The sequence below is a fragment of the Periophthalmus magnuspinnatus genome, chromosome 23 (assembly GCF_009829125.3).
Source record: "Periophthalmus magnuspinnatus isolate fPerMag1 chromosome 23, fPerMag1.2.pri, whole genome shotgun sequence".
Taxonomy (NCBI): domain Eukaryota; kingdom Metazoa; phylum Chordata; class Actinopteri; order Gobiiformes; family Gobiidae; genus Periophthalmus; species Periophthalmus magnuspinnatus.
Genome location: NC_047148.1, coordinates 7,629,364 through 7,644,776, shown reverse-complemented (window position 1 = coordinate 7,644,776; position 15,413 = coordinate 7,629,364). Strand labels below are relative to the sequence as shown.

At 37.6% G+C, this 15,413-nt stretch overlaps 1 protein-coding gene across 1 annotated transcript in view; it reads right to left on the bottom strand.

The window, feature by feature from the left end:
- Positions 1–779: 779 nt before the first annotated feature.
- ptprz1b (protein tyrosine phosphatase receptor type Z1b) overlaps positions 780–15,413 on the bottom strand; it is a 64,243-nt gene continuing 49,609 nt past the window's right edge. Inside the window, exons 15-32 of the mRNA XM_055231436.1 lie at positions 11,858–11,999; positions 10,868–10,959; positions 10,164–10,249; positions 9,515–9,535; positions 8,580–8,676; positions 8,425–8,504; positions 8,154–8,288; positions 7,957–8,085; positions 7,579–7,736; positions 7,123–7,258; positions 6,859–7,005; positions 6,686–6,779; positions 6,131–6,204; positions 5,926–6,054; positions 2,245–2,397; positions 2,028–2,170; positions 1,628–1,763; positions 780–967 (exon numbers count right to left, since the gene is read on the bottom strand). Coding sequence (XP_055087411.1) covers positions 824–967; positions 1,628–1,763; positions 2,028–2,170; positions 2,245–2,397; positions 5,926–6,054; positions 6,131–6,204; positions 6,686–6,779; positions 6,859–7,005; positions 7,123–7,258; positions 7,579–7,736; positions 7,957–8,085; positions 8,154–8,288; positions 8,425–8,504; positions 8,580–8,676; positions 9,515–9,535; positions 10,164–10,249; positions 10,868–10,959; positions 11,858–11,999 — 2,096 coding nt within the window. The 3' untranslated portion in view covers positions 780–823. The remainder of the gene's footprint in view (positions 968–1,627; positions 1,764–2,027; positions 2,171–2,244; positions 2,398–5,925; positions 6,055–6,130; positions 6,205–6,685; positions 6,780–6,858; positions 7,006–7,122; positions 7,259–7,578; positions 7,737–7,956; positions 8,086–8,153; positions 8,289–8,424; positions 8,505–8,579; positions 8,677–9,514; positions 9,536–10,163; positions 10,250–10,867; positions 10,960–11,857; positions 12,000–15,413) is intronic.

Genomic DNA, 15,413 nt, shown 5'->3' with positions numbered 1-15,413 from the left:
CATGTATAACCCCAAGGACATTGGTGGGTGGGTCAAATGCAGCAGACATTTTTCCAGTGAGCTCAATAAAGCATACCTAAACATCTGTTTCATATATTTGAAAACAAATTACTCAATTCCCTTTTTAGATTTCAGACTATATTCTCTCCATATGAGCCTTGTGAGCTCTTTACAATCTATCTATATAACAGTATCCTTTGTAACAGTCCCTTCACCATGTTTAATACACTACATTGGAGGAATACATTATATTTAAAATACTATGAAAATTTGTTATACTAAATCAGAATAAAAAGTTGATTTTGGCTTTAGTCACAGTTATTTTACCAAAAAACAGGAATGCAGAGCACAGAAGGCACATAGTAGTAATAGGAGTTAATATTCAAATAGAAATAGGACAATAGCTAATTTTAAAAGTCTAAAATCAGAATATAACATTTTAAAATATATTTGTAATTGGTTAAAAAACAACAACATCTGAAATCACTAATCTCATTTAGGAAGTGTGTTGTTGGGCTGGCAGTTCACAACATATACATATATATTATTCAACAACATGTAACCCAGAAATCAGCCTGCAGGTGGCCCTTGAGCTCTCGGCAGTAAGTACCATACAGGTGTTATATTTGTGTGGAATAAAAACTAAACAACTATTTGTAAAGTGGTTTTGGTTCACTAACTTTCACAGCATTAGTCTATAGTTCATTTGATTTTTGTGTCATTACTTAGACAGATTTGCCCCTTCTGAAATGCTGTTGATTTACACCAAGATTTTAGAGGGGACATTTCACCTCCAGTCCAAAGTTATAAATGTAGTCAGAGTCTACATGAGAGACTCCAGACTCTCTGCGGTGCTGCTGTGTCCCAGTGCGACCGTCCCGTTGGTCTCTGGACTCTGAAGAACTTCCTGATCCTCCTGACTGCTCACCAGACTCAGCACCGACCGGTACAGGAACTGGAACTGTTCCTGAGGGGGCAGAGCACACAGAACACTACTAATAAGGTTCAGGTTTATGGTAGTGTAGTGGCCATTTGTCCTAAGAAACTAACTTAAACCAAACCAAATCAAAAGACCACTGAGGCATTGTCAAGGTCTTGGCTTTACACAGCAACATAAACAAAAAATCATTTAAGGTGGTTTAATTCCATTACAGAAACAGCAAACTTACAAGGAAAATAGCAGCCTCTCTGTCCATGCTAATAAAAAACCATGTGCCCTTAATACTCGCTGCACCCTCCACCTTGACCTATTTATGCAAATTAAACCCCCTGACCAAAGAAACATAAAACAATTACTAAATTAAATGAGCAAAAATAACATAAACATGAACTAATTAATATATAAAAGCAATAACCAAAATATAACTAGCAAAAAAGAAATAGTACATTTATTTTTTGGGTTGATGAGGGAAACCGGATTGAAGAAAAAAACGGAAAAAAAAACCCAAAAACAGACCTTCGTAGGGTAGATTCTTTATGAATTTATTAAAAATGATGATTATGAGGAATAATCATAAAATAATAATAACCATGCCACTGTTAATCCATTCTGAAAATAATCGGATAGGCATGAACACCTCTTTTTACAATATAGAAAATGCAGGTAGCAGAGTTGACAAATACTGACCACATCATTGAAGACTCCTGGCCTCATGAGGTTAGTCATTCGTGCCACGAGATACACATCCACAGCGCCCTCTTCCTGCAGCTGACTGTACAGCGTGGTCAGGGCACAGAACAGGCCTGACACTGGGCCACCCATTCTTGAAAAAAATACATAATATGTTATATGTGAGTATAGTAAGTAGTAAGTATATCGCAATTTAAATTCAGTCTAAAATATAATTAAATTCACAACTTCACAACTGTTTGTCATATACTGAGTAGTTTTCTCACTTAATTCATTTGTTCTCTACTGATTACTGTAGCTGTTTCATCAGCAGTAGTCGTTTATATAAATATACAAAAAAAAGACAAAAGTGAATAGAAATATGGCTAGATGGGAGTTATTCTTTTAATATACTCACAGATCGAGCACTAGTGTTGGTCCCTCTGAGATCCTGCTGTGTTCTCTGACTGTGTTTATCAACTCAAAGCTGTTCCTAATTGGACTGTCAGGGTTGGGCCAGCAAGTGGCACTGTACTGTCGCACCACCACCTCATAATTACTCTACAAAGAACCAAGTCAAACACATAAGAGTGATAGAAGAGTGAGAGCGGAGGAGAAATTGGGTATCGTTTTACCTGTGGACAGTGTAATTTAAAGTCTCGCACTAAAAGCTTCTCGTCTCCGGACAAACAAACACGTTCCTCTGTTGAAAATGATACAGTGAAATCCTTGAAGCTGATTGGTTGACCTCTGCTTGGACAGTACTCCACACATGAGTCCTCTTCAGACTGAGAAAGACGAAAGAAAATAAAGAGAAAAGGAGATAGATTCATTCTTTTTAATACAAAGACATCAAACACACTGAATTCAGTCAACTATAGTCAGTGTATACAGAATCAGCTATATGAGGCTTCTCCATAGACCGTATAAACAAGTGGACTAAGTGAGTTCATCTCCAGTCAAATGTATCTTTATTTATACAGTGGAACCCAATGAGAACACTTGGGCTCTGTTTCATGGGTGCCCTGTTTAAAATACAGTACAAACAGAAAAACAAACAAATTAATTAGGTCCATATAAAACATTAAAAACAGGTGCAGATATGTGTGCAAAAGTTTGTTCAGATTATTAAATTCCGATTGTGTCACCAACATCTCTAGTTTTGCCTTTCCTTGGAGTGTGTTCCATTTTTGTGAACCAATACAGCTAAAAGCCTCTTTCCCGTCTCAGTTCTGGTGCAGCTCGTCCTTAGACTTATACAATCATGTGATCTTGTATTAAATGTTCCAGTATCAATGATTAACAAGCACGTGAGGTATTCTGGCAGGTTTTGAAGTAGTCCCTTATAGGTAAATTTCATACAGTGCTATTCTCTTCTAACAGATAGTGATGGCTGACCCACATTTTCATAGAAAAAATAGGCTGAAGTCTGCATGTACACCACATCCCCATAACCCAGTACAGAGAGGAAGGTTTCTTGCACTATTTCTTTTCTGTAATTTACTGGGATACAATATTTGTTTCTGTAATAAAATTATAACTTAGATTTTGAACTATTACATAATTCTGAAATATGTTTTTTAAAGGATAAGTTTTCATCAAGCCAAAATCCAAGATATTTATAAATGTCGACTCTTTCAACAGATGTACCATTTAGCCTAAAGATTTGCAGCTTGTACATTACTTAAATGTTATTTAGAAAAAAATCATACACTTAGTTTCATTTGCATTCAAAGACAATTTAAAATGTATGAGGAAATTTTGGATTTCATTAAAATCTTGTTGCAGTTTTAAAAGGTGCCTTATCAGCAGAAGGAGCACTTGCACACAAAACAGCATCATCTGCATATAAATGTATGTGACTTACTTTTAAATTGTAACCAATAGAATTAATAAAAATTGTAAAAAGTAGGGGCCCCAAAATTGAGTCATGGGGCACTCCTTTACTTAAAGTTTAAAAAATCTGATTTAAAACCATCGGCTACTACTACCTGGGTTCTGTTTGAAAGATAATTTTGTAACCAATCACATGTAGCATTGTCAAATCCAATATGCTTCAGACGCTTCAAGAGGACTCCATGATCCACTGAAAAGCTTTAGTTAAATCAATAAACTGAGCTACATATTTTTGTTCATCATCAAGGGCTGAGAAAATGTCATTTAAAACTTTTGTGGTTGCAGTAAGAGTCCTTTTCTGAAACCTGACTAATTAGACTTCAAAATGGAGCATTTATTTAAATAAACTGTCACTTGATTTGCAACTAAGTTTTCTAAAAACTTTTGCAAGACAAGATAATTTAGATATTGGCCGGAAATTATTTAGATTTTTAGTTGTTCCACCTTTATACATAGAATAGTTTTACCACTAAAATAAGATATAAAGCACATTCGATGTTCATGTGACCAACATGTCAACAATGCAGGCCCATGAAAAATAATAAGGTGAGTAGTCTCCACCGTGTTCTGACTAACAGACAGTTGGATTTGACCAATCACAGTAAAATATTAACTCTCAGACAGAACTCTTCATGTTATAATACTAAATAATAACTCAAATTATAATCATGACCATTTGAAAGAAATATGCAAGGTTTTTATTTTTTTTTAATTTTCACCCATTCTTCTGATTCAAATTATACCTAAACACTCCACCCAATAATCACAAATAGAGCTGCTAAACTGGGCAGTGCCTGTGGACTAAACAAAAGAGCGAGGGGGGAGGAGGGACATGGTGTGGACATACAAAGAAGTGTGTGATTGGTCTAACTAACACTTCAAACTCCACTCCTGCTGCAAGGTGTTAGTAATCAACCGTAACCCTAATCTTGGCCATGTCCCAATTCGCCAAACTGGCCTTAGGATCACCATTCGAAGTGTGCATCGAAGGGCAGTTACGTAATTTCCGGCGCCACAAGGGCTGTCCCATTTCAACACACCCTACTGAATGCGCCCGACAAACCTGCCCTTCCCTTTTCACCGTTTCCATGGAGATCGGACGTAACCGAAGCGTGCATCTGTGCACAATTCACGCACTTCTATATCCCATTATGCACCGCGACTACGCAAGAAACAGAAGAAAATGGAGTCTGCTGCGCAATGTATGTTCAAATGTTCATACTGGTTTACCTCATCTACAACAGAGCAACATGAAAAATCTGAATAAAGATCTGTACTGTGTGTTTGAGGATTAAAAAGGAGTTACATGGAACAAAGGAATGTGCAGTTATTGCTACACAATAAGAAGACATTATTATCATTAGAAATTATTACTGCAATAAGAATAATGTAAGAATGTTCGTTTCTATTGTAAGCGTCAAAGACCAAGAGACTGAAACATAAAATGAGAAGAGTTTAATGATCCACACAGGTAATGTGAACAATGAAGCAACGGACTCTCAGGAAAGAATAGAAGAGAGTCCTGAGACGTGCACAAAATCTTCATGAGTTCCGTACATTCCATACGTCTGCGCCCCCTGGTGGCACGTGTCATTTACCTTTGTGTTAGTAAATCAAGACACTAGCTTGATGTAGCGCTGCACTGCTAGAAAATACCTCACAATAATAAGATGGAAAGAACTGGCACGGCATAGAAGGTAAACATCGCCCTCTACTGTTATTAAAGTGGTGTAGCCACTGGCCAAAATACTGAATTGTTAAACTGCAATATCCCACTATATGTACAACTAATCAGTGTTCTCTGGTTTATAGACTATGAATGTAAAAATGATACTGTTACCTCTGTCTCTGTTATTACGTTTTCACAAGGTATATTTTGATAAAGTTATGAAGTAGCTACAAATGAGAAAAAAAATCACATTGAACGTTATATTTGCTTACTGATATTCAATAAAAAAAAAAAAAAGAAACGGCTGTGACGACGACATCTTGGCTTTTCTTCTATTAAATAATAAATAATTAAAAATAACGTACGTAATGTACGTATCGTACGCTCAAAGACAGCGGTGGAAGTGCAGTCCGTGGTGTGGGCCTGTCCCACTTCAGCAAGATGGCGGCTACACTGAGGAGGGAAGATTCTCGTCCGGAACCTTGAAACTACACTTTGAAGAGTACTTCGAAGGGACCCTTCAAAAGATGCATTTGGCGAATTGAGACACGGCCCTTGTCTGGCAGGGTCAGTAAAGCTGGGACACACCCATTTTTATTTTTATTTTACCACAAAGCTGCAAATTTAACTAGTTTGCAATAAAATTGCCAAAAAGGGCTATGACAATGATATTCAAACACAATATACACCGTTAAGTAGCAAAAAAAAAAAAGTTGATTTAGTGTTTAGGTCCACTTTAAGTTGATCTTACCCGAGAGTGTGAGTCAGTGAGACAGACCACGGTGTGAATATTATTTTCTAAAACCATCCTCCAGAAATCCTCCACTGTAGAGCTGAGTGGAGTCTGAGTCACGATAAACTCTCTGCAGTGATGGTGGCCCTGATTTAAAACAAAATTGAGTAATAATCTAATAAAACTGATTTTTACAGGTTATACGGTGAAAGAGAGGCGTTACCATAACATATGAAGCGTTGATATAACCTGTAGAGTTTGTGTCTGAGGCTGTAAGACAAACTCTGGATCTTTCCACTGAAACAAATAACAAAAAATGTGTTTTTTATAAATCCAATCAGCACATACAAGATCAACAAACAATCAACAATGACCTAGTACTACAGTGTTCTGCACCAGGACACAACAATAGGCCAGCTGCCAGGGTTGTTCCAGCAATTTTTGAGTTAAGACTATAACAACCAAACCAAGTTTACAACAGCAATAAACTGGGCTAAAACCAGGACCAAGCTCGGACAAGTGTGAACCTCAGTCTAGCAGTTATAATTTAAGTCTTGAACTTGAACTCTTGAATTCTTGAATCACAAATTAATCCTTGGACCAGACAAAATTTCGGTACTGCACTGGTGGCAAAAGCTATCAGTGATTTTTTGTTCCATATCTAAGCTTTATATTTTTATGAAATAGACTTTTCTGAGTTTCAGCGGTATTGTAGATATCTTATAGATATCTAATATCCTTTGCTGAGACAGTTATATAATACTGCAGTCCTTCTCACCGGGCATGAGCGCTTTGGCCCTGTTCCTCTCTGCGTTTCCTTCTTTCAGAGCTGTGCTGTAGTCTGCATGTTTGGCCTGACGCTGACTGATCAGCTGCAAAAAACAACAACTTTTTGTTAGAAGAAATGAGTAGTAGTAGTAATAGTTTGACATTCCTAGACAGTAGTTTTACCTTGAACTGTTTGTCCATGCGTGTGCGTCCTGAAAGCCCTGGGGTCAGCAACTCAGACACGTAACTGTGCAGGTGGTCAGAGGTTATGGATGTCTCTCGGCTCAAAATGGCCTCCACTAGAGCATCGTGGATGAACACATACTGTTCCTACAACACAATGATAAACACAAGGAAATCAGGGGCTAGTGAGAATCTGTATATGATGCAATGTTTAAAACATAGGCAAATCTCTGCATGCACATGTAGTAATGTTATTCTTCTGACCTCAGTCTGGACCAGGAAGTTCCTCTGAGTGCGCACGTGTTTGAGGAAGCCCAGGACATTGACTGAGCTCTGATCCTGGATCTGCTGCAGCATACTGTCAATCACTATGTAGGTTCCTGTCCGGCCCACTCCAGCACTTAGATAGGAGAACAATATGTAAGTATATGTTATAATAAAATGTTTTTTTTTTTTTTTTCTCATGCTATGATCACCTGTGTAGAACTTTACTCACAAATTTGTTCATAGTAATTTGGTATTTATGTAACAAGGCTGACAAAGCCTCAGGTGTAGGGCAGCCAACCCACAACTTGAAGGTTGGTGGTTCTAATTTTGCTTTGTTCTGTTCATAATACCATTGTGTCCTTAGACACAACCTTTTTGTGGTTGTTGGGGCTATTGGCAAGGTTATACCCACAACATTACTACAACACTACTGAATATGGAGCCGTTTTTTACCTGCAGTGGACCAGGACAGGGCCCATGTCCTGGGTACGGGCCTGAGAGGAGGTCCTGATGAAGGACAGCACTGGAAGGGTGTACTCTGGGACCCCCATATCTGGCCACTGAGTGTAGTGGTAGTGCATCACTGTGTGGTCCTCACTCCTCTGGGACAACTGAAGGGAGGACAAAACTGAAAACTCAGAAACTCACCTACTTTAATCTCAATTTTCCATTTACAATACAGGAGCAATTTTTAACATAAACCCTGTCAAATTGTAAGCAGTTCAGATTTATTTACTGACTCTGCCCAGTATGATCTTTATAAGTGACTTAAAACACTCAGCTACTGCAGTACTCGGTTCATTTGTATTTTTGAGACAGTGCATATTGTACCTTTGACGTGTCTCTCACAGAGAGGGTCCTCAGAGTGTAGTAGGCCAGAGTCTTCGTACTTTTCAGAGAAACCTGGTATGGCCCATAGTCCTCCTCAGAATCCTCAGGCCAGTACTGGTCACATTTGGTCTGAATATACATATGTATAAGATTATTCTTTATAGACACGGTTCTTCTGATGTAAAGTTGAGACGTACCCTTCCTTTCTCTTTGAGGTTGGTGATCATTATTATGACCCCCACGTTTTGTTGCCAGATCATTCTCCAGAAATCCTCCCGACTGGCTCTGAGAGGGCCCTGTGCTGCAATGTAAGCTCTGCTCCTTTCATAGCCCTGATCACACATAAAAATTACAGTGATAATCAGGACCCACCCAGACACAGGGAAAACATGCAACATTAAACAGTAAGTTTTGGACTAGTTCAGCAAATATATTTATATGAGATGTGGAAAAGCTTGTCAAACTTACATCAACAAAGTTAGCATTGATGTAGTCTCCGCAGCCTTCTCTGTCCAGACTGTTGGCGAGCTTCACCCGGCTATGATCATCTGAAAGAAGAAAGTACTACTTTTCAACACAAATACATTAGCCTAATAAAGATAAATATTTATAGTGTAACGTACAGGCCAGGATGTTGATGTAACGGTTCTTGCTCTTGTTGTCCGGGTGATTGGAGCTGTCTGAGGTGATGCCCATATCCACAGTACACGCCTGCACCTCCTGAAATCACAAAACTTACAATTTGTTTTTACTGTTATCAAAACCAGTTGCGCACTCCAAATGCTGCAGACACAACCTGGTTCAAAATTTGATCTCATTATGTAGTTATTCTATACCTGAGTGAGTCCTAGTTTAGACCTCCAGTTACATCTGGTTTAATCCTGATTTAGTCCTGGTTTAGTTCTAGTTTAGCTGTTAATTAGTCACAGTCTGGTTCTTTCTGTTTTTTTTTTACTATTAATAATTTAATGTGTATGAAAATGACAAACATGGCCAAAAATGTCCCTAAATGTACATTATGAAACTTTTCTGGTGAGTGGTCCGTTACCTCTTATCTTCATGAAGATACTGTTACTTAGAATGAAATGTTCCACAGTGTGACCTTAAATTTGTGTTTATATGTTTCACCTATTTAACTATTACTTTTTTATTGCTCAAAAATACTTTGAAAAACATGTATTCTTAGTGTGAGTAGGGCTGCTTCTCCACAGAGTTGACCTTTAACTTGGCACGGTGGTAGTGGCTCCATGAATATAGAAAAGTTTAATGCCATACTGTGGAACATTCAAGGCGTAATTACATCTCGACCAGCGTCTGTGTACATAGGTGTATGAATATGCGTGTGCTTTGAGTGCCTTGAAGGTGGAAAGTGCTATATAAAAAGGTGACCAATGTGACCATCTCCACTGAGAAGAGCAGGTGGCTTGCCCTCCATCAGAAAGTTACATAGTGCACCTTTAATGTACACAAAAGTTTCAGAACATGACTCATTTACAGATAATGTAAGTTAAATAAACAAAATAGAATAATCTTATAGAAATGGTCTGGTGGGTCTTACCTCGGAGAACTCAGTGAGAATCTAATGGAGGGAGGTGAGATGCAGACGATGAGGAGGAGGTGGTGGGGGAAAGGGAAGGCCAAAGGTGACACACAAACACAGGTCAGTACTTCAGGAAAGAAAATGGGCTCCGCAAAAACACACAGGCTGGCATGGACGACATGATCAGACTACTACAGTGGTATAATCATAATATAGTAGTTCAGTAGTAGTTGAGTAAAATGTTTGGCTACTCTTCCCACGGTAATTCTTTTTTTTGTGGCTGATACTTTACGATTAAGGTTTTATGTATTATTTACTGCTTTGCCATTCTAATTACATACATTTTAAATTATAATGCTACGTTCAGAGAGTACTCTTACAATGATTCTTAGTTGAGTAGTGATTAATACTAATTTATTGATCAACTACTTTGTATTTCTACTTAATATTACTTTAGAGTGACAATAATGTTTTTGTACTATCTAAACTCTAATATGTGTTGCTGTACAATGGTAACCCACTACCAGATACTGAGGTTAGTGGAAATACAGTACAAAGCATTACTGCCATGATGGTTTATGTGAATGAACAACTGTAACCAATCAATAAGAACTATTGATTGAACAAATCTGTCATGGCTGATTTAAACACACAATGAACGTCTCACCTCAAACTCTTTAGAGAAAGTATTTGTGGCGTGGAGCTCCAGCACATGTTTCACAAACTGTTTCACTGTTAGTGGATCGTGTCCATCTACAATAGAGAGCGTAAGTTACTATGGAGGTGTTTTCTATATAACTATTAGCATCTGTGACATAAAATAATAACCCAAAGATCAATAAGTATGGATGCAAGATAGACTTCAATCAAATCGAAAATGCAATTTGAATAGCCACAATTACCAAATCGTAAATCCATTTTCCTTTGCAAATAACTAACTATCCTGTCTTACTGTGTGAAAAACAGCTAACCCTGTAGATTAGACCTCAGAGCCTTTTGATCCAAAATGCGTAGGATTATTGCATTAGTTTAGCAATTCATATTTCAGTCTTCTGCTCCTGGACATATTTAAAATGAGAACTTTAAACAGAATCCTTTTATCAAAAATTTAATTGCATATCAAATTGTAAGTGCAATGCATATTAGAAAAATAGTGATAAGGTATATTTCCAAAATCGTTCAGGCCTACCATTAAGTACAGAAAATATTGGGTGATATGCTTATTATTAAAGGGAGGGAGAGAATATAGCATTTTCAAAACAATAAAAGGTAACATAATGATCTAAATATGTTATGAGACAGCAGAAGTGAAGCGTAATAGCACCTCTTTAATAATAGCTGTATAATAGCTATGTCTCTATTTTGTGTTACCTGTGGCCAGCAGCAGAGGAGTGGAAGGAGCAGACACCACTTTGGGAGATGCACTGTCGTCTGGGTAAAAGTCTGCCGTCTGGAAACAGTTTCTATGAAGCAGAGACATCAGGAGGTCAGTGAGGAAGAGCACAGAGTGGACAAAAAGTGTTCTTAAAATGCAGTGGCTTAAATAATTACTCAAGTTAGAGTATAAAAAGTTCTTCTGAAAACAGTTTGCACTTAAAATCTGATACATGTTTAAATGTTGAGTAGTATTAGAGTACCATTAAAGTACTTTGTGATTTTTACCCGTGAAATTGCGCTATGAAAATAAAACCTTTACTTACTTACACACAAATATAACATTATGTGCATTTTGTCTGAATAATAGACTATAGAACTACTACTACTAGACTACTACAATAGAATATACCATACAATTTCAAAAAGTTAAAAAAAGTACTACAATAGAAGCTCAAACTTTGAAATCTGTCAATATAAAGCATTTGTCTCACCAAGAGAAGAACAATATATACGTATAACTCATCTACAAGTAATGTGTAAAAAAAGTACAAATCATAGACTTAATTTCCAAACCTTTCCACGTAGATTTAAACTGAACTATTGAAGTCAGTTCTTGTAATTTCAAGACTTTTTGTAAATTATTCCACGTTGAAGACGCAGTTTTATGATCGCAGAGGAAAATACTTATACTTTTTTGAATGTTAAAAATAAAAATATTCTCAAACATTTTATTTAATAAGTTACCCAAGTAAAATCAAATGTTCTTGGGAGAGTGGGTTTCATATTCAATTCAATTCAATTCAATTCATTTATTTTTGTAACGCCCAAAATCACAACAACAGTTGTCTCGAAGGGCGTTCATGTTTTGGTTGATGGGGGAAACCGGAGTACCCGGAGGAAACCCATCCAGACACGGGGAGAAACATGAAAAACTCCACACAGAAAGGCCTGATATGGTCCATCTTCATGTGCATGTGTTCATACCTCCAGTAGATGAGTATCCCGAGCAGCACCAGCAGACACAGGATGGTCAAAGTCGAGACCACCGCTAAAGGCACCACTGTCCTCTTCTCTGAGTCCACTGCCACCAAACCCACTCGAGACTCATGGCTGCTGTTACTGCCCTCTAGTGGAGACAGACAAGCATAAAACTACAAGTTCTTAAACAAAAACAGACCGTCTCCCTTTTGCACTACTCAATCACATTACGCAATACAAAAATACGGCAAATGGATTGGACACAGCAAATTGTGTGTGCAATTTATAAGACTGCACTGACGTTATTAACAAATTAATAAGTAAGTGGTTACACAAAATGATCTTCAAGGAACTGTTTCAATAATATGCATTTATATTCAAGATTTCTGTTTGCTAAAGAGAGGTCCCTGATTGTACAACCAACAAAGTGTCAGAGATCTGTAAAACTGAGATGACTTTGTTGATTTTGTTGATTTCCAAACTAAATCCTAACTCATATGAATCTCTGGATATTGGAAGCAGATAATGATGCAGCCTGTAGAAAATTCAAGTATGTGAGGGGAGATTTCTTATGATGCCTGCTTGTCCCTCATCTGACGTGGATATGACTGCCTTATGTAGTGTTGTGGTGCCATCTGCAACCCAGCAATATACATTTCAGTAGTATTGTGGTCATACCTTTACCACTGGCTGCTCTCTCCTCTGAGGCCTCTGTGAGTTTGAGCAAAGGCACAAGTCGCTCCAACAACTTTAACTCCAAACCAGGGTCCCACTGCACCTCACCACCTGAATGCACCTCAAATACTACCTCTTCTACCACCTGTACCTCAATGCCCCCAATCAAACTAACATTACTACTATCCTTTACAATCTCTTCTGCTTCCCTATCATTCATTATATTTCCGCTTGCTTCATTCATTTCAGTCGTCATAATTTGGCTTTCATTATCATCTTTCAAATCTCCTAAACCGCTGGCATCTTCAGACGAGTTCAAAATCCCACTTCCAGATCCTTCAAAATCATTCTTAGCCACAGCGGTCACATTTAAATTCATTATGTCTTCTCCTGTTGTGCTAGGCATTTTCAAAGTTGCTGTATCTCGATTCAAATCTTGACTTGTCAGATCTCCAGACCCACTGCCTTGCGTAGATGAGCCAAGTTCTTCAAAAAATTGTTTAAAATTTGTGAATGATTTCGATGCATTCAATTTCTGATCTTCGCTCTGATTTTCTTCTCGGTCCAAACTTGCAAGTCCATTTAAAAAAGCGCTTCCTTCAACATAATCCATTGTAGTGGATTCTTGTATAGATGTTGACAATACGGGATGGACAGCATTTGAGAGACTGACTTTTCTGATGTCGTTGGATAAGGCTGAACTCTCATTGACCTCATAGTAGCCGGATGAAAAGAGGACACCACTGCCGTTATCATTTAAAGGAGATGTTTTAGTTTCTGCATTTTCTTGCGTCTCCGGATTTTGAGTTTGGATTGATAAGGCTGAAGAACCAGTAGTGTGTTCTTTGAATGTGGACATGGCTGTATTAACTGCAAAACAAGTCAACAGTTAAGAATTCTTGATGCAAATATTGAAATAGGAGGAGGTGATTCAAGGAAGAAAGAATTTGGATAAAAAAAAAGATTTGTAGAATAAATTGTAGTAGCCCGAGAGTTGAAGAGAAGAGGCATGACGCTTGAGTTCTAACGCAGGAGAAATTTATTTACCATCAGTACAGACCAGTGGTGGAACATAAAAAAATCAAAGTACTAAATTATTGTACTTAATTACACATTTTAGGTATCTGTTCTTTGCTTAAGTACATTTTAAAGTGGATATTTGTTACTTTTACTTCAATACATTTGAGAGAAGGTATCTGTACTTGAAACCTGCTGAAAAGGCTGAGGGGTTTATCTATAACACGGTTGTAGTTTGAGCAAACAGAAATATGCAAATAAAAGAAAACTACTTGATTTTTTTTCTTTTGCTCCAGTATCTGTACTTTTACTTCAGTAACAAAATTGAGTGCTTCTTCCACCACTGGTACACACCGAGCACCCAGAGACATGAACCCTCAAGACATTGGGATAATGTTGTCCACTCCAGTCTTATCAGTCCAGTCTGGCTATGCCTCCATTGTAGGGAGTATTATACCTCTGATGATGTAGGCCAAGATAACGAGGACTGAGCTGGCAGTAAGTGCCTGAGATACAGCACCGACATGGTCTAACAGTAAGCATAACGGGGTTCCCACACTCTCATTTATTTTTAAATAATATACAACATGGGCAAGAGTCAAAATTGTAATGAAGTAAGGGGATATAGTTTATATTCAATTGACAAGCACAGTGCACAGCAAAATTACATGTCTTAACAAACCTACATCAGACTCAAAGAACAATCTAGAATACTAAAATGTCAGTCAGACTAAAGATGGTTGAACTAAAAAAGGGCATCAGTTTCATTTAAAGGTGAGGTGCACTATGTAACTTTTCTGCTGATTGTTTATTTCCAGTAAGATGAGTTTTGCCTGGAATGTTCCACAGTGTGCCATTAAACTTACCTATTTTGCATTTATTCAATTACAGGTGATTTTATTGCCATACAATACCTTGGAAAACATGCACTCTTACTGTGAGAGACTAACCTCTCCACAGATCTGACCTGCATATCTCTCTCCATGGAGTTGTCTTTAATGACATGCTGCGGAACATCCCAGGCAAAGCAATAACATCTACAAAAAGTTAAATAGTGCACCTTTAAATTCCTCATTCTGAAGACGCTTGACCATACAAAACTGTTTTATTTGATTGAATTTAATTGCTATGGCATTACACAGATACATAACATGTTTTTCCATCAATTGTGGGAACCCTGTCAGAGAAGACTCAACACAGCCACCACCAGAGGGCGCTCCATGGACAGTGAAAACCCTCAAAGATAAATTAAGAGAAAAATACCCCCCAGTATGGCTTTAAGTGGATCCTACAGTGCCCCTCTAAAGAATGAGCCCACATTGAGAAGGAGGAGATGAACAGACGTGTTTCTTTTATCAGTGAGACACAAGACTCCCATTAAAAAAGCAAAGACCAGAGCCATTAGAGCCACTACAGCAGACAGTCATTAGACATCAGAGAGAGCAGACCACAATCATGTCCCGCTGTTTAAACTCCACATGCAGAGACTGAAAAGGGTTTGTAAAGGACTCATACACAGTGTACATTCTACACTATAGGCTACATTCAATAAAAGAGACAGCTTAAGTGATTTAGATGGGTATATTTGGCATTTGAATACTAAAGTATAGCAGTGATAAAATCGTGCTCAATTTTATATGGCAAATTTAAGAATATCCTTTATAAAATCCAACAAAATAGTCAGTAAATACAAACGACGATATTTTTACTACAGATTATATTGTATTGATCTGATATTTTGTGTTTAGTTCAGAGTTGACATCTTTTGTTGTTCTTGTAACTATTTATGTGTACACTTAGGTGCTATGACGACAAGTTGATGTGAAAGATCTTTTTGTGAGTTACTGGTCTGTTTTGGAGACTGGTTCTA